This window comes from Oncorhynchus masou, chromosome 30 (genome assembly GCF_036934945.1).
Source record: "Oncorhynchus masou masou isolate Uvic2021 chromosome 30, UVic_Omas_1.1, whole genome shotgun sequence".
Lineage (NCBI taxonomy): Eukaryota > Metazoa > Chordata > Actinopteri > Salmoniformes > Salmonidae > Oncorhynchus > Oncorhynchus masou.
In genome coordinates this window covers 1720700-1747057 of record NC_088241.1, presented here as the reverse complement: position 1 = coordinate 1747057, position 26358 = coordinate 1720700, and the positions used below count along the sequence as shown (strand labels likewise).

Below are 26358 nucleotides of genomic sequence, written 5' to 3'. Positions count from 1 at the left end.
GGATTTACTATTTGGTCTCCTGTGATGTGTTTTCTTAAATGTTGATTCATAACTATTAAATAGAACATATGCCCTTATTTATTCTGCTAAATACAGGTGAAGACTATATATTGTTTTAATTGAAGTTCTACACTTCGAGGAGACGACCAAGGAGATTATGAGAGGACAAGGAAAGCGACAGGATCGGGCAGGAAGAAGTTACTTGAGTTACCACAGGGAGAACGAGGCTTGTTGAGTTGCCACAGGGGGAGGACGAGACTAGTTGAGTTGCCGCAGGGGGAGAACGAGGTTAGTTGAGTTGCCGCAGGGGGAGGTAGAGGCTAGTTGAGTTGCCGCAGGGGGTGGACGAGGCTAGTTGAGTTACCGCAGGGGGAGGTAGAGGCTAGTTGAGTTGCCGCAGGGGGAGGTAGAGGCTAGTTGAGTTGCCGCAGGGGGAGGTAGAGGCTAGTTGAGTTGCCGCAGGGGGAGGTAGAGGCTAGTTGAGTTGCCGCAGGGGGAGGTAGAGGCTAGTTGAGTTTCTGCAGGGGGAGGACGAGGCTAGTTGAGTTACCGCAGGGGGAGGTAGAGGCTAGTTGTACATCTACATTAAGTGCCAAGGTGTACAGTAGCGTCTGGGGTTAGAGAATGTGCATTGGTGCAGTGTCCATGTCAGAAAATGTTCTATATTGCTGTCATTCACAGAATCATTTCAACCTGGACGATGACCACCACGCAGTCATCCAACAATATAGAAATCAGAATAGTGGGGCTTACTTATTTCAACCTGTTCAGAACACAAAACACAGATTACCAGAAGAGAGAAACAATAGACTGTCACACAGTCCTGGACAAAGAGAGGAGGCATATTGTGCGCTTTTACAGTAGAGCTGCATTGAGCAGGTGATACTGGAACTATCCTGAGGGGTGTACCGTAGGTGTGGTGGATAGATTATGCTTTACATAGGGAGAGACTGTTCCAGACTGGCAAGAACTCTAGAGATGCTGAGAGAGCTGGAGGGAGGGAGAGAGAGAGGGGTGGTGGGGTGCAGAACACACCCAGAGCCAGTGAACAGAATGTTTCATAACCAGGGGTGACTGGTGTGTCTGTGTTCCAGAGTATAGAAGAATAGAATAGAGAAAGATCAGGAGCTGAGAGAACACCCCCTGGTGTTGGTAGTGTTGATGTCACTATAGGAGGAGCTCTCTGTCCACTCACACCCAGTCAAACCCTGGTCTTCTCCTCTTCCTTTCCTCCTCTACTCCTCTGGGATTGACCTGACCCCTATTCCTCTCATCTCCCATTTCTATCATTTCTTCCTCCTGTCCTCCGTGTGGAGCAGTGCCACAGAGCCATGCACCCCCAGCGTCCTCTCCCCCAGGCAATGCCCTCCTCCCTCGGGCAGAACCTGCGTGACATGGCCATGGGCCTAGGCAGAGGGAAGAACTTCCTTGGTGGGAACATTGCCTACGGCTTCATCCAGTCCCTCAAGGAGTGCCTCTACTTCGTACTCTGCTGCTGGTGCATCAAGGAGATACTGGACTGACTGACTGAGACACTACGAGAGGGAGAGAGGCACGAGGGTGAGGTTCTCTTTCCTGCTTGTCTCTGGATGTGTTTCTCTCTTCCTCCTTTTCACTCTTTCTCCTCTGTGTTTAACATCTTAGCTGGGGAGAGAAACACCGCTTCACACTCTGTTTAAGTATGAGTCTTGTCATTACATACAGTAGATATTGTACATAGTTTGGCAAATGTCTTCTACTTTGGAGTCGAACTGTTTACTGACAACATAATTTCCTTTCAGCTACGGTACATGTTACCTGTAAAATATTCTACCAAGTATGTAGGACTGTGTAGTATGTTATGGTTTACATGTTGTACTATATGGCCCTGGTGTGTGGATTTGCTCCTCTTAGTGCCCATGATGCAGTTCTGTATTCCTGTCTGGAGGCTTGGGAAACTGATGTGCTGCCTGGTGTATCAGAGGATCTGTTATTCTCTGATCCTGAGTCAGTCGGTCTGGAGACCTGCAGTGTGTGTGTGAAGCGTCGTCTTATTATTAACACCAATCAGCTGATCCTAGACCTGTGGAGAAACCAAACCTGTGAGGCAATGGACATGGCTTTTGATGCTGCTTAGGTCACATTTAATTCCAAGTTTTATTAATTTCTGTACAGTCTTAATATGCAAGGAATAAACAATATCTGATTTTGTTTGTGTGTGCCAACCAGAGTCAGGTAATGTGTGTGTGTGAGAAACAAAAAAGTAGAACCTGACATCTGCCAATGTTATCATAGTGTCAGGTTGCACCACTCAACATCGGAAAAGCAATGCGTATGGTATATTTTGCATACCCACTCTTATCACCTGCGAGTGTCAATCAATTTGAAAGTGTGCCCATTGAACGACACGAGAGAGCGATTATCATTGGCGAGATGGGCAAGGAGGGGTGGGACGTCAGAGTGCCCTTCCCGGTTGGACAAGAGAGCGTGGCTCACGCAAGTGTCAAAGACTTCCAAGTCCCGAAGTTGGGTGCATTCAATTAATTTGGCAGAAAGGGATTTACACCCAATTGCCATTTATAAGGGAACCAACGCGTTCAGAGGTAAGTGCAGTAGAAAATGTAATGTTACGTTAGATGTTACTGTTTCTCAACAGAGGTTAAAGTAACTGTCTGGATTTTTCGGTGGAAGGGAATCAAGTTTTTCGTAGTCGGTTGGCAGAAAACAGGTTTTATTTTCAATTGAATAGTACGTGTTTTATAACGGATGTAGTAAAGTTACCGTATTATTTAGTTCTATATTGTGTTACCACCGATGGTCACAATGTTTCACTCGATTATGATTTTTTTTATTTTTCTAAATGGTTCATCAGTGGAGATGCCGTGTTACAGTTGACATTTTAGAGTACACACCTTCTTTGTCGACACTGAGATGGGTAACATGCAAATTAGGTGTCAGGGAGCGATGATTCACTGCCAGGCTTAGGTTGAACACTTGTCTAGTCGATGTTAGGCTGTAAAGTTTTAAACAAGGCCAGCAGTGTAGCGTTGTGACCATTTTTGGTAATTTTCTTTCCCCGAGACACAGATAAATATATATAATAGGCTGTTGGCACACAGACGGAAGAAGCATGTGACAACTCAAAAATAAATGTAATTAAAGATGAAAGAGAATGAGAGAAACTCGTTTCAAAGCACATCCTCTGTTACCCATGCCTATTTAAGCAAATATAAAGAGGGAAAAGTGCAGTTTGCAGTGGACGCCTGTATAGGCCAAGTGTGCTACCACTGGCGCCGAAGCGTTTGTTAATTTGTGAAGTTGATGGGTCAAGAGTGTGCGTCTCAGAAGTTTGCTACTCTGTCGAGAGCTCCATGGCTGCCAAACTAATACACCACTTCAGAGGTTTTGTCTAGAAGCGATACAGCTTTAGTTCAAATGGACTTCGTAGCAGGTTTCAGATAATTTATGCAGCAGGTTAGGCGAATTAGGTTAACTTTAGGAGTTAGCTAAAATGCAACTTTTGACTTCAATTTGACAAAAGATGTATCCCTTCTAGACATGATCCACTTCAGAGAGCGAGTACGGAAGAATGAGGTTATCTTTCATTGACACCATTTTTACAAATATTTTTTCTTTAAACAAGCTAGATTTATTTTATATAGAATTCTAGGCTACATACTATAGGTCTAGAGAAAAAATACTATTTACAGTGGCTATTTTAAAATGTACATCTTGGTGGGGCAAAAAAATATATATATATATATACCAACAATACATTAATTGCACTATAGTGGTGACAAACAGTGCTTTCTTTTCAGCACCGTGGAGTGAATCCTTGCCACTGCTACTGTAACAGTATAACTTTAGACCGTCCCCTCGCCCATACCCAGGCGCGAACCAGGGACCCTCTGCACACATCAACAACAGTCACCCACGAAGCATCGTTACTCATCGCGCCACGAAAGCCACGGCCCTTGCAGAGCAAGGGGAACAACTACTAGGTCTCAGAGCAGGTGACGCAACAGATTGAAGCGCTATTTAGCGCGCACCTACACTACACCTGGCTATCAGCGGAGTCTCGTCTGGCGGCGACAGTTAATTCAGCCTCATTTACTGTCTTTTATGAAAACATAGCTGATTTGGCTGACTTGCTTAAGGATCAGCGCCCCGGGACTGTTGTAAATCATGCAGCGCGTTATGTCAAGAACGCAGATTTTAGAGAAAAAACAAATGTCTGTACATATTTTACCCATATTTAACCAGGTAGGCTAGTTGAGAACAAGTTCTCATTTACAACTGCGACCTGGCCAAGATAAAGCATAGCAGTAAAATACAAACAACAACACAGAGTTACACATGGAATAAACAAACATACAGTTAATAATACAATAGAAAAAGTCTATATACAGTGTGTGCAAATGAGGTAGGATAAGGGAGGTAAGGCAATAAATAGGCCATAGTGGTGAAATAATTACAATATAGCAATTAAACACTGGAGTGATAGATGTGCAGTAGATGAGTGTGCAAGTAGAGATACTGGGGTGCAAAGGAGAGAAATAAATAAAATAACAGTATGGGGTTGAGGTAGTTGGATGGGCTATTTACAGATGGGCTATGTACTGGTGCAGTGATCTGTGAGCTGCTCTGAGAGCTGGTGCTTAAAGTTAGTGAGGGAGATATGAGTTTCCAGCTTCAGTGATAAAAAAAATGCAGTTCATTCCAGTCATTGGCAGCAGAGAACTGGAAGGAAAGGCGGCGAAAGGAGGAATTGGCTGTTGGGGTGACTGTGAAATATAACTGATGGAGCGGGGGCTACGGGTGGGTGCTGCTATGGTGACCAGTGAGCTGAGATAAGATGGGGCTTCACCAAGCAGACTTATAGACGACCTAGAGCCAAGGCGACGAATATGAAGCGAGGGCCAGCCAACGAGAGCGTACAGGTCGCAGTGGTGGGTAGTATTTTTATTTTTTTATTTCACCTTTATTAAACCAGGTAGGCTAGTTGAGAACAAGACAACACAGAGTTAAACATGGAGTAAACAATTAACAAGTCAATAACACAGTAGAAAAAAAAGTCTATATACATTGTGTGCAAAAGGCATGAGGAGGTAGGCGAATAATTACAATTTTGCAGATTAACACTGCAGTGATAGATGGTCATGTACAGGTAGAGATCCTGGTGTGCAAAAGAGCAGAAAAGTAAATAAATATAAACAGTATGGGTATGAGGTAGGTAAATTGGGTGGGCTATTTACCAATAGACTATGTACAGCTGCAGCAATCGGTTAGCTGCTCAGATAGCAGATGTTTGAAGTTGGTGAGGGAGATAAAAGTCTCTAACTTCAGCAATTTTTGCAATTCGTTCCAGTTACAGGCAGCAGAGAACTGGAACGAAAGGCGGCCAAATGAGGTGTTGGCTTTAGGGATGATCAGTGAGATACACCTGCTGGAGCGCGTGCTACGGATGGCACTGTGATAAACTGCATCCAGTTTGCTGAGTAGAGTATTGGAAGCTATTTTGTAGATGACATCGCCGAAGTCGAGGATCGGTAGGATAGTCAGTTTTACTAGGGTAAGTTTGGCGGCATGAGTGAAGGAGGCTTTGTTGCGGAATAGAAAGCCGACTCTAGATTTGATTTTAGATTGGAGATGTTTGATGGGTCTGGAAGGAGAGTTTACAGTCTAGCCAGACACCTAGGTACTTATAGATGTCCACATATTCTAGGTCGGAACCATCCAGGGTGGTGATGCTAGTCGGGCGTGCGGGTGCAGGCAGCGAACGGTTGAAAAGCATGCATTTGGTTTTACTAGCGTTTAAGAGCAGTTGGAGGCCACGGAAGTTGTTGTATGGCATTGAAGCTGATTGGAGGTTAGATAGCACAGGGTCCAAGGAAGGGCCGGAAGTATACAGAATGGTGTCGTCTGCGTAGAGGTGGATCAGGGAATCGCCCGCAGCAAGAGCAACATCATTGATATATACAGAGAAAAGAGTCGGTCCGAGAATTGAACCCTGTGGCACCCCCATGGAGACTGCCAAAGGACCGGACAACATGCCCTCCGAGTTGACACACTGATCTCTGTCTGCAAAGTAGTTGGTGATCCAGGCAAGGCAGTCATTAGAAAAACCGAGGCTACTGAGTCTGCCGATAAGAATATGGTGATTGACAGAGTCAAAAGCCTTGGCCAGGTCGATGAAGACGGCTGCACAGTAATGTTTCTTATCGATGGCGGTTAAGATATCGTTTACGACCTTGAGCGTGGCTGAGGTGCATCCATGACCAGCTCTGAAACCAGATTGCATAGCAGAGAAGGTATGGTGAGATTCGAAATGATCAGTGACCTGTTTGTTGACTTGGCTTGTACGACAACATCCCTTTTCATTTTGGACAAAAATTAAAAGGATATTCACAGTTATGAAAATTGGTTGTTTTGTTGAACGTATAATATGGCTACTAATACTTGGAAAGCTAAATCAAGTCCAAGTATACAGATTTGTCGATATCCTTGCAGAAAAATGTCATATGAATGCAAATGTCTCCTTCATGATTTGCCCAAATGTACCTGGGGACTTCACACTAAAAGTCTTGTAGTTCACTCATACTTCAAGTTATCCATCTTAAACTTTGCACATTCACTGCTGCCATCTTGTGGACACTATCAGAATTACAACCAGTGATAGCTACAACTGCGACCTTTCGCTTCCATTTCAAAGATGGTGGTAGAAGACCTGTTGTTTTTTTCTTTGTATTTTCTTCTACCATATCCTATTGTGTTTATATTCTCCTACATCCAATTCACATTTTCACAAATTTCAAAGTGTTTCTCTGCTGCCAATGACTGGAATGAACTGCAATTTTATTTTTATTTTTAAATCACTGAAGCTGGAGACTCATATCTTTAATTATGAGGGGGAAAGGGACCAAATTATTAGGGTGAGTCAGCTTACGACACAACATCTTAGCTATAGTATACATATCCCCCTGGAATATTACATTTATGCAGCAGCATACAGTTCTCAGTTCCGGGTTTCCAGTTGTTTTGAATGCTGTATTCGAATTGTTTTTAATAACCTGCCCAGGGACTGCGGTTGAAAATTAGCTGGCTGGCTAAAACCGGCACTTTTACTGAAACGTTGATAAATGTGCACTGTCCCTGTAAAAATAAACTCAAACTGTAGAAGTCTGGGTTGACCGCATGGCTAATGTATTCACCCTTTTATAGCCCATGGTGTTTGAATGTTTATCCTTTTAAGCTTGGAAAAGAGACCCTTAAACCCAGACTTGGACCACACACCCTCTCCACTGAATAGCAGGCTAGTGATTGCTTTGCAATGTTTGCAGTTAGCCACTGATTCCTTCCAAACCACTCATTGTTGAATTTGAAATTTCCAACTTCTTGTGTAATGTTTATGTCCAATTGCCGATGAGCAACGATACATTTTATGTATAATTTCTCTTCATATGACAAGTATTGAAAGGATTTGCCAGTAGATTGTTGACTTGGTTCATGATTTTGACTGCTCGCTAGGACTTTGAAATGTTGACATGATCAGTCCAATCAAAGCTTCTGTAGATATGTGATTTGACAACATTTTATCTGTGGCCAAAGACCTTGCGCCTTCTTGGATGGGCACCCAAGGGGCTTGAATTTTCAAGCTCTACCTGTAGATTTTGCAGTGACTTGGTGTCCCCATGAGACACCTGCATTTTGGAGCTGCCTTAAGAAAGCAAAAAAGAGACTATGCGGCTTTATTAACGCAATGATTGTTTGCAAACAGACACTAATGCCAAAATAACATGCAAAAAAGATATATACATGTGTTATTTGTATATTTTTTAGCTCTGCCCTGAATGACGGGCCGCCACTGCCTCTTTAAATGCTCCACAGTTAAGACAGTGACGCTCCTTCAGAATGCGTGTGCATGTTTGATTGATTCACCAGGGCACTGTTCGCTCTTTCTGTCTTGAAGTCTATCTCATTGGCTCTATATTTAGCTAGGCCAATATCTATATTTAAGTCATTCCACGATATGCTCCACAATGCTCGTTGGCCCGAGGCGACATTCAGCAGGCTTCTCATGGGAAGAGCCTGATTAGAAGACCTAAATGACTGTGGGACAGAGAAGAGACATGGGGGACTAAAGTGTGTCATGCTGTGATCTGACAGAAGTGGCATGATTGAAGATGGTGTCAGACACAATGACAATAATAACCCATATTGGAAGTAGCCTAGAAAGTCCAATTTAATAGAAGAACATACTTTTAAAAGTAGACAGGACACTTTTCCCCCTAATTTCAATAAACATACTAATGCATGTATGCAGTATATTGCGTCGTTTTAGAACCCTGTCCAGTATTTTCAGTCAGTTGGTTTCTGCCCCAGTAATTTCAGCCAGAGTGGAGGTGCCTCCTGCACTGCCTGGTCAGACATAGAATCACAATGACTAGAATGGACTAGTTCTCTAAAATCCACCATCCACCGAATGACAATAGAATTTGCCATTTTGTGCATGTGTAGTAGAACTTTGAGAAAGGCACAATAAAAGAGATTGTGGTTGGCATCAATTAATCGAACATTTAAAAATAATAATAATAATAATAATAATACCTGGCCTTCCTGTACCTAGTGTGGCTCCGGGTGTAGGCCAATCCACTGCTTCTTTGGGAATGTCTGTTCTACTAATTCTAATTCTACAATGGCCCGAGCCATAGTAACCCCTGTTTCTGCCAAAGCATGCGTCAGCCAGTCAGAAGCCAGGGTAGCCACAATGCTAGCAACACACACTATACTACTAATGAAGGACTGAATACACTCACAGGAGTGTGCACTTCATGTACACACACACACACACACACACACACACACACACACACACACACACACACACACACACACACACACACACACACACACACACTTCATGTGCATGTAAAAACAGAGGATGTAAATGAGGAGTTTAAGCAGCAGAATGAGGAGTGGAACAGTACTGTAGCATACTGATGCTGTAGGGCATTCAGTAGCAGAATGAGGACAGTACTGTAGCATACTGATGCTGTAGGGCCTTCAGTAGCAGAATGAGGACAGTACTATAGCATACTGATGCTGTAGGGCCTTCAGTAGCATAATGAGGACAGTACTGTAGCATACTGATGCTGTAGGGCATTCAGTAGCAGAATGAGGACAGTACTATAGCATACTGATGCTGTAGGGCCTTCAGTAGCATAATGAGGACAGTACTATAGCATACTGATGCTGTAGGGCCTTCAGTAGCAGAATGAGGACAGTACTGTAGCATACTGATGCTGTAGGGCCTTCAGTAGCAGAATGAGGACAGTACTATAGCATACTGATGCTGTAGGGCCTTCAGTAGCATAATGAGGACAGTACTGTAGCATACTGATGCTGTAGGGCATTCAGTAGCAGAATGAGGACAGTACTATAGCATACTGATGCTGTAGGGCCTTCAGTAGCATAATGAGGACAGTACTATAGCATACTGATGCTGTAGGGCCTTCAGTAGCAGAATGAGGACAGTACTATAGCATACTGATGCTGTAGGGCATTCAGTAGCAGAATGAGGACAGTACTATAGCATACTGATGCTGTGGGGCCTTCAGTAGCAGAATGAGGACAGTACTATAGCATACTGATGCTGTGGGGCCTTCAGTAGCAGAATGAGGACAGTACTGTAACATACTGATGCTGTGGGGCCTTCAGTAGCAGAATGAGGACAGTACTGTAGCATACTGATGCTGTAGGGCCTTCAGTAGCAGAATGAGGACAGTACTGTAGCATACTGATGCTGTAGGGCCTTCAGTAGCAGAATGAGGACAGTACTGTAGCATACTGATGCTGTAGGGCCTTCAGTAGCAGAATGAGGACAGTACTGTAGCATACTGATGCTGTAGGGCCTTCAGTAGCAGAATGAGGACAGTACTGTAGCATACTGATGCTGTAGGGCCTTCAGTAGCTGAATGAGGACAGTACTATAGCATACTGATGCTGTAGGGCCTTCAGTAGCAGAATGAGGACAGTACTGTAGCATACTGATGCTGTAGGGCCTTCAGTAGCAGAATGAGGACAGTACTGTAGCATACTGATGCTGTAGGGCCTTCAGTAGCAGAATGAGAAATGGAACACTGAACTGTACTGTATCATACTGACTCTGTAAGGCCTTCAGTAACAGAATGAGAAATGGAACACTGAACTGTACTGTATCATACTGACTCTGTAAGGCCTTCAGTAACAGAATGAGAAATGGAACACTGAACTGTACTGTAGCATACTGACTCTGTAAGGCCTTCAGTAACAGAATGAGAAATGGAACACTGAACTGTACTGTATCATACTGACTCTGTAAGGCCTTCAGTAACAGAATGAGAAATGGAACACTGAACTGTACTGTATCATACTGACTCTGTAAGGCCTTCAGTAACAGAATGAGAAATGGAACACTGAACTGTACTGTATCATACTGACTCTGTAAGGCCTTCAGTAACAGAATGAGAAATGGAACACTGAACTGTACTGTATCATACTGACTCTGTAAGGCCTTCAGTAACAGAATGAGAAATGGAACACTGAACTGTACTGTAGCATACTGACTCTGTAAGGCCTTCAGTAGCAGAATGAGAAATGGAACACTGAACTGTACTGTAGCATACTGACTCTGTAAGGCCTTCAGTAACAGAATGAGGAGTAAAACAGTACTGTAGCATACTGATGCTGTAGGGCCTTCAGTAACAGAATGAGGAGTAAAACAGTACTGTAGCATACTGACTCTGTAAGGCCTTCAGTAACAGAATGAGAAATGGAACACTGAACTGTACTGTAGCATACTGACTCTAAGGCCTTCAGTAACAGAATGAGAAATGGAACACTGAACTGTACTGTATCATACTGACTCTGTAAGGCCTTCAGTAACAGAATGAGAAATGGAACACTGAACTGTACTGTAGCATACTGACTCTGTAAGGCCTTCAGTAACAGAATGAGAAATGGAACACTGAACTGTACTGTAGCATACTGACTCTGTAAGGCCTTCAGTAACAGAATGAGAAATGGAACACTGAACTGTACTGTATCATACTGACTCTGAGTGGATGGTCGGGGGGGGGGAACAAGAAGCCCAAACAGATACAGTGGCAAGAAAAAGTATCTGATCCCTTTGGATTTCTGCATAAATTGGTCATAAAATGTGATCTGATCTTCATCTAGGTCACAACAAAAGACAAAGTCTTCTTAAACTAATAACACAAACAATTATACGTTTTCATGCCTTTATTGAACACACCGTGTAAACATTCACAGTGCAGGGTGGGAAAAGTATGTGAACCCTTGGATTTAAAAACTGGTTGACCCTCCTTTGGCAGCAATAACCTCAACCACATGTTTTCTGTGGTTGCGGATCAGACCTGCACAACGGTCAGGAGGAATTTTGGACCATTCCTCTTTACAAAACCATTCTTTATAGTTGGGATGATGTTTTGATGTTTGTGTGCTGTGCCTTTTTTCTCCACACAGTGTTGTGTGTTCCTTCCTTCCAAACAACTCAACTGTAGTTTCATCTGTCCACAGAATATTTTGCCAGTAGCTCTGTGGAACATCCAGCTGCCCTTTTGCGAACTTCCGATGTGCAGCAATTGTTTTTTGGACAGCAGTGGCGTCTTTCGTGGTGTTCTCCCATGAACACCATTCTTGTTTTATGTATCGTAGACTCGTCAACAGAGATGTTAGCATGTCCCAGAGGTTTCTGTAAGTCTTTAGCTGACACTAGGATTTTCCTTGACCGAGTTGAGCATTCTGCACTGTGCTCTTGCTGCCATCTTTGCTGAACTTTCTCCATTTACATCAAAGCTTTTAGAGAATTGTTGTAACCCTTTCCAGATATATGCAAGTCAACAATTCTTAATCTTGGGTCTTCTGAGATCTCATTTGTTCGATGCATGGTTCACTTCGGGTAATGATTCTTGTGAATAGCAAACTCAAATTTTGTGAGGTTTTTTCTATATAGGGCAGGGCAGCTCTAACCAACATCTCCAATCTCGTCTCATTGACTAGACTCCAGGTTAGCTGACTCCTGACTACAATGAGCTTTTGGAGAAGTCATTAACCTAGGGGTTCACATACTTTTCAAACCTACACTGAATGTTTAAATTATGTATTCAATATAGACAAGAACAATACAATAATTTGTGTTATTAGTTTAAGAACACTGTTTGTCTATTGTTGTGACTTAGATGAAGATCAGATCAAATGTTATGACTAATTTATACAGAAATCCAGGTAATTCCAAAGGGTTCACATACTTTTCTTGCCACTATGTTTGACTAAAATAATCATTTCAAACCTTGCTTACCTTTGTGTACAACCACGTGTCTCTCTTATGTATGGGAATCCTTACAACAGACTTATTGAATTAAATCTCTTGGAGCTGATTTCCTGGTGTTCTTAGTCTTTTTAGTATCTGTACATAAAGTCTATAGCAACACTATTCAGGCCCTGGGGGCCTCTCTGCAGTACTGCTGCCTTTCTCCTCTCCCTCTGGCCCTTACTCTATCAATCTAATGTAATCGCCCATGACAGGCACACACTTGGTTTCCCAGGTCTAAATCAGTTGAAGGAAAGAATGAAAACCATTAAACTGTGGACCTTGAGGCCAGGATTTCAGTATCGCTGGCCTACTGTAGGCCTGTCTATAGCCTGTGCTGAAGTACTGTGTTTGACTTGCAGGTGCTGGTCAGAGCCACGAGGGGGAAATGTCTGACAACAGTGGTGCTGCCAACAGCAGTAGCTGGACTGTCCTCACAGCTGAGGTACGCTCTCTTTACACTTTAGTGTGTGTGTGTGTGTGCGAACTGCAGAGTTTACAAAAGTTTGAGTTTTGAACATTTTGTTTTTCAAATGAGATTAATGTGTCACCATATGGGTCAATTAAATAATGTGTGTGTCTCAGGAGACTGTTGCTGAAACCCTGAGGCCTGTAGCGGAGGGAACAGAACACCATGAAGATACACCCAGTCATACTGCTGTGGGGAAACCTACAGGTACGCCCAGTCATACTGCTGCAGAGAAACCTACAGGTACGCCCAGTCATACTGCTGTGGGGAAACATACAGGTACGCCCAGTCATACTGCTGTGGGGAAACCTACAGGTACGCCCAGTCATACTGCTGTGGGGAAACATACAGGTACGCCCAGTCATACTGCTGTGGGGAAACCTACAGGTACGCCCAGTCATACTGCTGTGGGGAAACCTACAGGTACGCCCAGTCATACTGCTGTGGGGAAACCTACAGGTACGCCCAGTCATACTGCTGCAGAGAAACCTACAGGTACACCCAGTCATACTGCTGCAGAGAAACCTACAGGTACACCCAGTCATACTGCTGTGGGGAAACCTACAGGTACACCCAGTCATACTGCTGCGGGGAAACCTACAGGTACGCCCAGTCATACTGCTGTGGGGAATCCTACAGGTACACCCAGTCATACTGCTGTGGGGAAACCTACAGGTACACCCAGTCATACTGCTGCAGAGAAACCTACAGGTACGCCCAGTCATACTGCTGCAGGGAAACCTACAGGTGCGCCCAGTCATACTGCTGCAGGGAAACCTACAGGTGCACCCAGTCATACTGCTGCAGGGAAACCTACAGGTGCACCCAGTCATACTGCTGCAGGGAAACCTACAGGTGCACCCAGTCATACTGCTGCAGGGAAACCTACAGGTGCACCCAGTCATACTGCTGCAGGGAAACCTACAGGTACACCCAGTCATACTGCTGCAGAGAAACCTACAGGTACACCCAGTCATACTGCTGCAGAGAAACCTACAGGTACACCCAGTCATACTGCTGCAGAGAATCCTTCAGGTACACCCAGTCATACTGCTGCAGTGAAACCTACAGGTACACCCAGTCATACTGCTGCAGAGAAACCTACAGGTACACCCAGTCATACTGCTGCAGAGAAACCTACAGGTACACCCAGTCATACTGCTGCAGAGAAACCTACAGGTACACCCAGTCATACTGCTGCAGAGAATCCTTCAGGTACACCCAGTCATACTGCTGCAGGGAAACCTACAGGTACACCCAGTCATACTGCTGCAGAGAATCCTTCAGGTACACCCAGTCATACTGCTGCAGAGAAACCTACAGGTACACCCAGTCATACAGTGAGCACCAAAAGTATTGGACATGTTTTGGCTCTGTACTCCAGCACTTTGGATTTGAAATGAGGTTAAAGTGCAGACTGTCAAGCTTTGATTTGAGGGTATTTTCATACATATTGGGTGAACTGTGTAGAATTAACAGCACTTGTTGTACATAGTACCCCAAGTATAGGGAACAAATTCACTTCTCAAATCAAAATGTATTTGTCACGTACACATGGTTAGCAGATGTTAATGCGAGTGTAGAACATGCTTGTGCTTCTAGTTCCAACCATGCAATAATATGTAACAAGTAATCTAACCTAACAATTTCGCAACAACTACCTTATACACTCAAGTGTAAAGGAATGAATAAGAATATGTACATATAAATATATGAATGAGTGATGGCTGAACGGCATAGGCAAGATGCAGTAGATGGTATAGAGTACAGTATATACATATGAGATGAGTAATGTAGGGTATGTAAACATTATATAAAGTGGCATTGTTTAAAGTGGCTAGTGATACATTTATTACATCCATTTTTCCATTATTAAAGTGGCTTGAGTTGAGTCAGAATGTTGGCAGCAGCCACTCAATGTTAGTGGTGACTGTTTCACAGTCTGATGGCCTTGATAGAAGCTGTTTTTCAGTCTCTCGGTCCCAGCTTTGATGCACATGTATTGACCTCGCCTTCTGGATGATAGCGGGGTGAACAGGCAGTGGCTCGGGTGGTTCTTGTCCCTGATGATCTTTATGGCCTTCCTGTGACATCGGGTGGTGTAGGTGTCCTGGAGGGCAGGTAGTTTGCCCCCGGTGATGCGTTGTGCAGACCTCACTACCCTCTGGAGAGCCTTACGGTTGTGGGCGGAGCAGTTGCCGTACCAGGCGGTGATACAGCCCGCCAGGATGCTCTCGATTGTGCATCTGTAGAAGTTTGTGTATTTTTGGTGACAAGCCGAATTTCTTCAGCCTCCTGAGGTTGAAGAGGCGCTGCTGCGCCTTCTTCACGATGCTGTCTGTGTGGGTGGACCAATTCAGTTTGTCTGTGATGTGTACGCCGAGGAACTTAAAACTTACTACCCTCTCTACTACTGTCCCATCGATGTGGATAGGGGGGCTGCTCCCTCTGCTGTTTCCTGAAGTCCACGATCATCTCCTTTTGTTTTGTTGACGTTGAGTGTGAGGTTATTTTCCTGACACCACACTCCGAGGGCCCTCACCTCCTCCCTGTTGTTGTCGTTGTTGGTATTCAAGCCTAGCACTGGAGTGTCATCTGCAAGCTTGATGATTGAGTTGAAGGCGTGCATGGCCACGCAGTCATGAGTGAACAGGGAGTACAGGAGAGGGATGTGAACGCACCCTTGTGGGGTCCCAGTGTTGAGGATCAGAGGGGTGGAGATGTTGTTACCTACCCTCACCACCTGGGGGCGGCCCATCAGGAAGTCCAGGACCCAGTTGCACAGGGTGGGGTCGAGACCCAGGATCTGGAGCTTAATGACGAGTTTGGAGGGCACTATGGTGTTAAATGCTGAGCTGTAGTCGATGAACAGCATTCTCACATAGGTATTCCTCTTGTCCAGATGGGTTAGGGCAGTGTGCAGTGTGATGGCGATTGCGTCGTCTGTGGACCTATTTGGGTGGTAAGCAAATTGGAGTGGGTCTAGGGTGTCAGGTAGGGTGGAGGTGATATGGTCCTTGACTAGTCTCTCAAAGCACTTCATGATGACAGAAGTGAGTGCTACGGGGCGGTAGTCGTTTAGCTCAGTTACCTTAGCTTTCTTGGGAACAGGAACAATGGTGGCCCTCTTGAAGCATGTGGGAACAGCAGACTGGGATAGGGATCGATTGAATATGTCCGTAAACACACCAGCCAGCTGGTCTGCGCATGTTCTGAGGGCGCGGCTGGGGATGTCGTCTGGGCCTGCAGCCTTGCGCGGGTTAACACGTTTAAATGTTTTACTCACGTTGGCTGCAGTAAAGGAGAGCCCGCCGGTTTTGGTAGCGGGCCGTGTCAGTGGCATTGTATTGTCCTCAAAGTGAGCAAAGAAGTTGTTTAGTATTACATAAAGCGTGTGACTCTACAAACTTGTTGGATGCATTTGCTGTTTGTTTTGGTTGTCTTTCAGATAATTTTTTGCCCAGTAGAAATGAATAGTAAATGAATGAATTGTATTGTTTTAAGTCAGGTGCATTGTAAATAACAATATATGTTTTTAAACACTTCTACATTGAGGGGCGGCAGTGTAGCCTAGTGGTTAGAGCATTGGATTAGTAAACGAAAGGTTGCAAGTTCAAATCCCCGAGCTGACAAGGTACAAAATCTGTCATTCTGCCCCTGAACAGGCAGTTAACCCACTGTTCCTAGGCCGTCATTGAAAATAAGAATTTGTTCTTAACTGACTTGCCTAGTAAAATAAAGGTAAAAAAAAAATTTAAAAAAATGTGAAAGCTGCCAAGATTACGGATAGTCCTGAATAATTATGAGTGAGAATGTTAGACGCTCAAATACCCCCCCCCCAAAAAATGCTAACCTCCCCTTATTTTGTGATGGTGAGAGATTAGCATGTCTTGGGGGTATGATAGAAAATGCTAACCTCTCCTGTTATTGTAATGAGATTAGCATGTCTTGGGGGTATGATATAAAATGCTAACCTCTCCTGTTATTGTAATGGTGAGAGATTAGCATGTCTTGGGGGTATGATATAAAATGCTAACCTCTCCTGTTATTGTAATGGTGAGAGATTAGCATGTCTTGGGGGTATGATAGAAAATGCTAACCTCCCCTGTTATTGTAATGGTGAGAGATTAGCATGTCTTGGGGGTATGATAGAAAATGCTAACCTCTCCTGTTATTGTAATGGTGAGAGATTAGCATGTCTTGGGGGTATGATATAAAATGCTAACCTCTCCTGTTATTGTAATGGTGAGAGATTAGCATGTCTTGGGGGTATGATAGAAAATGCTAACCTCCCCTGTTATTGTAATGGTGAGAGATTAGCATGTCTTGGGGGTATGATAGAAAATGCTAACCTCTCCTGTTATTGTAATGGTGAGAGATTAGCATGTCTTGGGGGTATGATAGAAAATGCTAACCTCTCCTGTTATTGTAATGGTGAGAGATTAGCATGTCTTGGGGGTATGATATAAAATGCTAACTTCTCCTGTTATTGTAATGGTGAGAGATTAGCATGTCTTGGGGGTATGATATAAAATGCTAACCTCTCCTGTTATTGTAATGGTGAGAGATTAGCATGTCTTGGGGGTATGATATTTGTGCGTCTAACTTTCTGACTCATCATTATTCACGATTCATTCAGGACTATCCATAATCATGGTAGCATCCACATTAATGTAGAAGTGTTTATTGATAATACAAGTGACATCTCTAAAACAGGCTATAGGCTACAAGTCAGAACAGTAGGCTAAATTATGAGGGGGAAAGTTACCAAATCTATTAGGGTGAGGCACAGGAGCTACTAATAGCTTACTGTATCTCCCTGGCATATTACATAATTTATGCAGCAGCATACAAGACATGTTTGGACTCACCTTGTTGTGCTCACTTGAACAGGAAGGGGGTGCAGAGGTCCATCTTGGGAGCAAATTTAGTCATCAAAGCCTGGCATTCGCTGGATTTATGGTGCCTTCAAGACAACTGGGAACTCTGGAGGGGGACGGGGGACGGGAAGGGACAAGGTCATGATCTTCAGGACGGAGCTCTAGAAAGAGGCTTGAGTTCCTGAATTAGAATTCAGAGTTGGATGACCATTCAAAACATATCTTCCGAGTCAGATCTTTTTATTTCTTCCAGAGTTCCCATTTGTCTTGAACTCACTCAAGTCTGAGATGTCCCAGTTCCGAAATCTGCCGTGTTCAAAACAACGTGGCAGTTTTTGGAACTTGGAAATCTGACTTGAGTGAGTTTATCCTTTGAAGCTTGGAAAAGAGACCCTTAAACCCAGACTTGGACCACACACCCTTTCCACTGAATAGCAGGCTAGTGATTGCTTTGCAATGATTGCAGTTAGCCACTGATTCCTTCCAAACCACTCATTGTTGAATTTGCGATTTTCAACTTGTTGTGTAATGTTTGGCCGATGAGCAATGATACATTTTGTATAATTTCTCTTCGTATGACAATTATTGAAAATGATTTGCCAGTACATTGTCGACCTGACTCATGATGACTGTTTGATAGATAAGATTTTGAAATAATCATGTTGACATGATCAGTCCAATCAAAGCTACGGTAGATGGTGCATTCGGAAAGTATTCAGACCCATTGACTTTTTCCACATTTTGTTACATTACAGCCTTATTTTAAAATAGATTTTTAAAAGAATTGTAAAAAAGAATTGTAAAAAATTTTTATTTAACCTTTATTTAACTAGGCAAATCAGTTAAGAACAAATTCTTATTTACAATGACGGCCTACCCCGGCCAAACCTGGACAACGCAGGGCCAATTGTGCGCCCAATCTACACACAATACCCCATCATGACAAAGCAAAAACTTGTTCTTTTTTTTTGCAAATGTATGTTACATTTACACAAGTATTCAGATTCTTTACTCGGTACTTTGTTGAAGCACATTTGGCAGCGATTACAGCCTCGAGTCTTCTTGGGTATGAAGCTAATTTGGGGAGTTTCTCCCATTCTTCTCTGTAGATCCTCTCAAGCTCTGTCAGGTTGGATGGGGAGTGTCGCTGCTCAACTCTCTTCAGGTCTCTCCAGAGATGTTACAAGTCCGGTCTCTGGCTGGGTCACTCAAGGACATTCAGAGACTTGTCCTGAAGCCACTCCTGTGTTGTCCGGGCTGTGTGCTTAGGGTTGTTGTCCTGTTGGAAGATGAGCCGGTCTACAGCAGTTTGTCATCAAGGTTCTCTCTGTACTTTGCCCCGTTCATCTTTCCCTCGATCCTGACTAGTCTCCCAATCCCTGACACTGAAAAACATCACCACAGCATGATGCTGCCACCACCATTCTTCACCGTAGGGATGGTGCAAGGTTTCCTCCAGACGTGACACTTGGTATTCAGGCCAAAGAGTTCAATCATCAGACCAGAGAATCTTGTTTCTCATGGTCGGAGTCCTTCAGGTGCCTTTTGGCAAACTCCAAGCTGGCTGTCGTGTGCCTTTAACTGAGCATTGGCTTCGGTCTGGCCAATCTACTATAAAGGCCTGATTTGGTGGAGTGCTGCAGAGATGGTTGTCCTTCTGGAAGGTTCTCCCATCTCCACAGAGGAACTATGGAGCGCTGTCAACGTGACCATAGGGTTCTTGGTCACCTCCCTGACCAGGCCTTTCTCCCCTGATTGCTCAGTTTGGCCGGGCGGCCAGTTCTAGGAATAGTCTTGGTGTTTCCAAACTTCTTTCATTTAAGAATGATGGAGGCCACTGTGTTCTTGTGGACCTTCATTGCTGCAGAATCTCCCTGTAGATTTTACATTGACAGTGTCCCCATGAGTGACAGAATACTGACCCAATCACGACCCAACTAGAGAACGTTTCCATCCCCTTCGCTCTGTATTATCCTCTGGCTGCCCCACCACCACAGAAAGCGCTGAGCCTGGCAAAAACACCTGCATTTTGGAGCTGCGTTACTCAGGAAATCTAAAAAGAGACCATGTTTGTATGCAGCTTTATAAACTCATTGTTTGCAAACTGATATTTGAAATGTATTAATGCCAAATAACACACAAAAGAGGTGGGGCTCTGCCCTGCCGTGAATGATGGGTAGCAACTGCAATAGTATAACCTACAGGCACTAATACTGTTATACTACTTAACCTCTAACATGTCTGTCTGTCTGTCAGAGAGTAGGCCTGGGGAGGATGCCGTGTCTGCTGAAGAGTCTCACTCTGTGAAGCTACAGCAGGTTAGAGATCCATCTCTATTGACACCCCACCTAGGATCATATCTAGCTAGAGGAAACACTGACTGGTCTTGGACACTAACAGTTGTTTCACATCCATCCCCAGGAGACCCAGGAAACACAACCAGAGAGAGACAAGGATTACACCCCTGTTGTAGAGAGTCCCACCCATGACCTTCCCTTTGACCTTCCTTTTGACCCTGCCCTTGACTCCACCTCTGCTAGTGTTGCTCCTCCAAGCCCTCTGTTAGAAGTCCCCGCCCCCACAGGGCTTGACCCAAATACACACAGCCAATCCAGAAGCCTCCCTGGGAACCCAGCCCCTCCCATCTCTGACCCTGATTCGTTCTCTGACTCCTACACCCACATTAGCTCCTCCCCCGACCTTGAAGAGCCCCCTGCCTTGCTGCTCAACACTGAGCATGTGGGGCTTGTACAGGAAGCGGAGGGGTATATACAGGATGTGCATCATCATTATGAGGAAGGCCTTGGGCAGGAAGAGGAGGAGTCTGATCTGTCTGAGGTCAGGGCCAAGACAGGTGAGACACAAGGCATCTGTCTGGAGCACCGTAACAACATTAGCTTCACTGTCACTTCTCCTTAAAATGTAGTTTGTGTGAACTGTCCCTTTAACGCTAATGTTCAGTGGCTATAACTCCTCTCTTTCTCCCTGGGTCAGACTCCCATCTGGAAGCGGAAGTGGTGGGGGAGGAGGAGGAAGGGGTGTCAGGGGTGAGGAGGAGGAGGGGGTCTCTCCTGGCGGCTCTGGAGCGGATCGGAAGGGAGGAGGAGGAGGATGAGTTCCGGATTCCGCAGCAGAGGGAGCAAGAGGAGACTGGTTTCTCTCTCAACAAGTGCATCCTGGGAGCTGTCATACTGCTGGGCCTCGGAACCATCATCTTCTCAGGTGTGTGTCTGCAGTTTCTGTTACTATGGTAACATACAATATTGCTACCTTTAAGTGACCTGTGTACAACCTACACACACCTGTATGTCACCTGTGCCTGTCTCTTCTCTTTGACGGTAACACGATGTGCTTCACATAATGATGAATGATTAGACTAAAGGGATTTGTCCCCCACATCACAGCGAGTCAGTAGTGTGTTGGTTGAAGTCGTGGTCGCAGATAATGGTGTATCTGAGACTGTATTATGTCTACAGGTGTCTTCATGGACCTGGATGGTGGTAGGTTGTGTGTGTGTGTGTGTGTGTGTGTGTGTATACCAGATGAAAAGAGGAGTGTAATGCGATTAACACTCACATGCTTGGTTGACAGTGCTCTCCATGCTTTCCCAAGATGCACTGCTCTCTCTAGATCTACACTGTATATAATATTACTATTCAATGAATGTTAGAAATTGATATTCGCTTAATGATTTAGTTTTTTCCCCCCTGTGTAACTGAAGGGTTACTTAGCCAATTACAAATGACAAGTGCACGTTGATAATGATAACGTGTGTGTGTGTGTGTGTGCATGCTGAGGGGGCTTTGTGCAGGTGAATGTTGCCTGCCCATCCTCATGACACCATTTGAGTGTGTTTTGATGCATCATGTTGTTTCTCAATGCTTTGATTAGGAAGCTCCTGACATGCACTATTGCATTCCATCCTTGTGTGTTGTTGTCATGGTGATAGTGCATCCTAGTGTTTGAGTGATGTGTATTGTCCCCAATGTATTATTTGATATGTCTGTGGTTGTCTCCATTGTCTTTATGATGCATTATACTTGTTATAACTGTGATATAATGCATTGTAACATTCTGTGTCAGTCTTGTGATGCGTTATAACAGCTGTTGTCCTTCCAGAGGGGGACTATGATGCCAGGGAGCTGAGAGAAACAGAGGTGGTGGGAAAACAGGTCAGCCTCTTTCTCTCTATCTTATCCCCTCTAACTTCAACATTCAAATGGTAGTGTGTGTAGTGTGTGTGTTGTGTGTGTGTGTAATGATTGTCTGTGTGTGTTATCAAAGGAATGGCTGAATCCTGAGGTTCCTCTTCCACCACCTGTAGAAGTTGACAGTACAGACCAACTGAATAAACTGGCTAAAGAAGACCCACGGATAGCTGTACTGCAAGCCCAACTCCTGGTAGGCCCCTCGCTGTGTCTCTCTCTCTCTCTTCCTCTCCCCCCATCTCTCTCTCTTTCTGACTTAATGTTCAACTGTGTGTGTGCTGCCTATATTCTCAAAGGATCCTCTTTTTTGTCTTTTTTTTTAATCAGGCACAGAAAGAGGAGCTAAAAGTAGCCCAGAAGGAGGCGGAGGATGGAGGGAAGGAGAGAAAGAAGAGGGAGGAGGTGGAGAAGGAGCACGGTAGGCTGAAGAAAGAGATGACGTCGCTCCCTGTCCTTCAGAAGGAGAACGAGAGGATGAAGAGAGAGCTGGAGTCTGTTCCTGTCTTACAGAAGGATCTAGAGACACTCAGAGCCACAGTGACTGAACTAAAACACAGCACAGGTACTTAGGAGTAGACCTGGCTTCAAATACTATTTAAAATAATTTACAATACTGTACTTCAGCTGGGCTTGATTGAGAATGCCTGGCACAATACAATTGTCTTAACTCCAAGCGAGCCCCACCCACCTGCTACACCAGGCATGCTAAAGCGATCCCTAAAAGTAATTGGAAGATTTCCAGTAGTATTTGAACCCACAGGTCTGTGTAGGAGAGAGGGAGGGGAGTAGGGAATGTGTAGGAGAGAGGGAGGGGAGTAGGGAATGTGTAGGAGAGAGGGAGGGGAGTAGGGAATGTGTAGGAGAGAGGGAGGGGAGTAGGGAATGAGTAGGAGAGAGGGAGGGGAGTAGGGAATGTGTAGGAGAGAGGGAGGGGAGTAGGGAATGTGTAGGAGAGAGGGAGGGGAGTAGGGAATGTGTAGGAGAGAGGGAGGGGAGTAGGGAATGTGTAGGAGAGAGGGAGGGGAGTAGGGAATGAGAAGGAGAGAGGGAGGGGAGTAGAGAATGTGTAGGAGAGAAGGAGGGGAGTAGGGAATGTGTAGGAGAGAGGGAGGGGAGTAGGGAATGTGTAGGAGAGAGGGAGGGGAGTAGGGAATGAGTAGGAGAGAGGGAGGGGAGTAGGGAATGAGTAGGAGAGAGGGAGGGGAGTAGGGAATGAGTAGGAGAGAGGGAGGGGAGTAGGGAATGAGTAGGAGAGAGAGAGGGAGGGGAGTAGGGAATGAGTAGGACAGAGGGAGGTGAGTAGGGAATGTGAAGGAGGGAGGAAGAGGACAAGGGGAAAGCACTAGCTAGTGACACTAATAGCCACAGTGACTGAACTAGCACACACACATGTACATGCACACAAACACAAAGATGTCTAATTCTCTTAAATTCTTTCCTTAGCCAAAGAAGCAGCATCACCTCCAGTCTCTGCCTCTGTCCCGCCCCCCTCTGGCCAAGCTGGGGATGACAGCCAGAACACAGCCGGAACAATAGAGAGGAAGGTTAAGAAACCAGGGAAGGGAGAGAAAACAGAGTTGAAGGAAGAGAAGACTGATTGGAATAAGGGAGGGAAGGCGGATTGGAATAAGGGACGGAAGGCGGATTGGAATAAGGGAGGGAAGACTGATTGGAATAAGGGAGGGAAGACTGATTGGAATAAGGGAGGGAAGACTGATTGGAATAAGGGGGGGAAGACTGATTGGAATAAGGGACGGAAGGCGGATTATAAGGTTGAAAAAGAGTGGAGAAGTGGAAAATATGACCAGGAGAAAGAAGGAAAAGAGGAGAAAGAGTGGAAGAAGAGAGAAGACAAGAAGGGAGAATGGAAGAAAGATAAATCTATCAGAGGGGATGAGGGCAAACCATGGAAGGACAGAGGAAACAAGATGGAATGGAAGGAGAAGAGTGAGAAAAAAGACTGGAAGGTGGAGAAAGATTGGAAAAGGGAAACACCTGAAAGATGGAGTGATAGCAAGGAGTGGAAGGGAGAGAAGAATGGAAAAGACGCAAATCGAAGAAAAGGAGGTTGGAATGAGGGCAGGGATGAGTGGAAGGGAGAGAAGAATGGAAAAGAGGACACAAATCGAAGAAAAGGAGGTTGGAACGAGGGCAGGGATGAGTGGAAGGGAGAGAAGAATGGAAAAGAGGACACAAATCGAAGAAAAGGAGGTTGGAATGAGGGCAGGGATGAGTGGAAGGGAGAGAAGAATGGAAAAGAGGACACAAATCGAAGAAAAGGAGGTTGGAACGAGGGCAGGGATGAGTGGAAGGGAGAGAAGAATGGAAAAGAGGAGAAACATCTAAGAAAAGGTTGGAACGAGGGCAGGGATGAGTGGAAGGGAGAGAAGGAGTGGAAGGGAGAGAAGAATGGAAAAGAGGACAACAATCTAAGAAAAGGTTATAATAAGGGCAGGGATGAGTGGAAGGGAGAGAAGGAGTGGAAGAACGACAAGGATGACTATAAGGACCTTGGCAGAGGATGGAAGGAGAGAGGAGAGAAAAGGGAGTGGAAGGGAGAGAAAGATCGAACAAAGAAAGACAGAAAGAAAGGTGTCAGTAAAGAGTGGAAGAGTAAAGACAACAGGAGAGAAAATGAGTGGTCGGATGGAAATAGAAAGATGGAAGGATTGAAGGAGGAGAGAAACGGTGGGAACTGGAAAAAGGACGGAGGGAATGAGAAGTACGAGAAGGACCACCACCACCACTACTCTAAGGAAGGGCAGAAAGAGAGGAGAAAGAGAGAAAAGGGCCCTCCCCAAACCCACCGAAGACCCCCCCTTGAGCAACCTGACTACTGGAGCCACCAGAGAGAACGACTGCAGCACAAACCCAACCCTCAAACCCACTGCAGTTCAGTGGAGGCCTGCGCCCAGGCAGAGGGGCTGCTCCCTGTCACCATGCCGGAGTTTGAGGCCCTGCTCCTGGGTTACCTGGTCAAGGCAGAGAGGCTGGGGGTGGAGGCCTCCAAGAGGGAGGAGCTCAGTAAGCTAACCAAGGAGTTCTTCAGTGACGGAGTGTTCGTTCACGACCAGATGAGCTTCAAGGACTTTGTGGAGGATGTGGATGACATCTTAGAGGATATTGTGGAGGATGAGGAGGTAGAGGAGGAGATGGATGACTTTGAGGAAGAGGCAATGAACAGGTTTTCAGTTCCAGGGGGAGGAGAGAGGGAGAAGTGGAAGAAGGATAGTGGGAGAGGACGGGTGTGATGGAGTGAGAAAGGGAGTCAACGCATGTCAGGAGGAGCGGAAAGATAAAGGTGGAGGAAAATAGATGGATGTGCTGCAAGGTAGAATTTAGGAGGAGCAACACTCACACACACACACACACACACACACACATATATATATATATATATATATATATATATATATACACACACACACACTACCACTGTTCAAAAGTTTGGGGTCATTTATAAATGTAATATCAAATTGATCAGAAATACAATGTAGACATTGTTAGTGTTGTAAATTATAGCTGGAAACTGCTGATTTTTTTTGTGGAATATGTGTAATATCTACATAGGCTTACAGAGGCCAGTTATCAGCAACCATCACTCCTGTGTTCCAATGGCATGTTGTGTTAGCTAATACAAGTTTATCATTTTAAAAGGCTAATTGATCATTAGAAAACATTAGTGTCTAGTTTGAGAAACAATTGCCTCACAAGTCCTCAACTGGCAGCTTTATTAAATAGTACCCGCAAAACACCAGTCTCAACGTCAACAGTGAAGAGGCGACTCCGGGATGCTGGCCTTCTAGGCAGAGTTGCAAAGAAAAAGCCATATCTCAGACTGGCCAATAAAAATAAAAGATTAAGATGTGCAAAAGAACACAGACACTGGACAGAGGAATTCTGCCCAGAAGGCCAGACTCCCGGAGTCGCCTCTTCACTGTTGAAGTTGAGACTGGTGTTTTGCAGGTTCTATTTAATGAAGCTGCCAGTTAAGGACTTGTGAGGCGTCTGTTTCTCGAACTAGACACACTAATGTACTTGTCTTCTTGCTCAGTTGTGCACCGGGGCCTCCCACTCCTTTCTATTTCTAGTTAGAGCCAGTTTGCGCTGTTCTTTTGAAGGGAGTAGTACACAGCGTGGTACGAGATCTTCAAATTCTTGGCAATTTCTCGCATTGAAAAGCCTTCAATTCTCAGAAGAAGAATAGACTGACAAGTTTCAGAAGAAAGCACTTTGTTTCTGACCATCTTGAGCCTGTAATCGAACCCACAAATGCTGATGCTCCAGATACTCAAGTAGTCTAAAGAAGGCCAGTTTTATTGCTTCTTTAATCAGTACAACAGTTTTCAACTGTGCTAACATAATTGCAAAAGGGTTTTCTAATGATTAATTAGCCTTTTAAAATTGAATTAGCTAACACAGGAGTGATGGTTGCTGATAAAGGGCCTCTGT

The 26358-nt window shown here is 44.7% G+C and overlaps 2 protein-coding genes across 4 annotated transcripts; both read left to right on the top strand.

Annotated features, from left to right (window-relative positions):
- Window positions 1–170: 170 nt before the first annotated feature.
- On the top strand, window positions 171–2190 carry LOC135521776 (lens epithelial cell protein LEP503-like). Its single transcript, XM_064947500.1, has one exon. It carries the CDS (start codon window positions 1332–1334, stop codon window positions 1521–1523), a length of 192 nt encoding a protein of 63 aa, XP_064803572.1. The 5' UTR covers window positions 171–1331; the 3' UTR covers window positions 1524–2190.
- A 273-nt stretch (window positions 2191–2463) lies between these two features.
- LOC135521773 (eukaryotic translation initiation factor 3 subunit A-like) lies at window positions 2464–25649 on the top strand. Of its 3 annotated transcripts, none has more exons than XM_064947495.1 (11): window positions 2464–2582; window positions 12712–12794; window positions 12935–13025; window positions 19955–20016; window positions 20120–20552; window positions 20693–20920; window positions 21175–21198; window positions 21818–21870; window positions 21983–22099; window positions 22234–22324; window positions 23350–25649. In XM_064947495.1, exons 2-11 carry the CDS (start codon window positions 12738–12740, stop codon window positions 25155–25157), a joined length of 2964 nt encoding a protein of 987 aa, XP_064803567.1. In that variant the 5' UTR covers window positions 2464–2582; window positions 12712–12737; the 3' UTR covers window positions 25158–25649. The 3 variants fall into 3 exon arrangements, with proteins under 3 accessions (XP_064803567.1, XP_064803565.1, XP_064803566.1); XM_064947493.1 differs by having other exon boundaries at window positions 22234–22468; XM_064947494.1 differs by lacking the exon at window positions 21175–21198 and having other exon boundaries at window positions 22234–22468.
- The last annotated feature ends 709 nt before the right edge of the window (window positions 25650–26358 follow it).

Coding starts and splice junctions, on each gene's coding strand:
- LOC135521773 (XM_064947493.1), top strand. CDS start 12,738: ATGTCTGACAACAGTGGTGCTGCCAACAGCAGTAGCTGGACTGTCCTC. Junction 20,921..21,174: donor CGGAACCATCATCTTCTCAG/GTGTGTGTCTGC, acceptor TTATGTCTACAG/GTGTCTTCATGGACCTGGAT. Junction 22,469..23,349: donor TGAACTAAAACACAGCACAG/GTACTTAGGAGT, acceptor TTCTTTCCTTAG/CCAAAGAAGCAGCATCACCT.
- LOC135521776 (XM_064947500.1), top strand. CDS start 1,332: ATGCACCCCCAGCGTCCTCTCCCCCAGGCAATGCCCTCCTCCCTCGGG.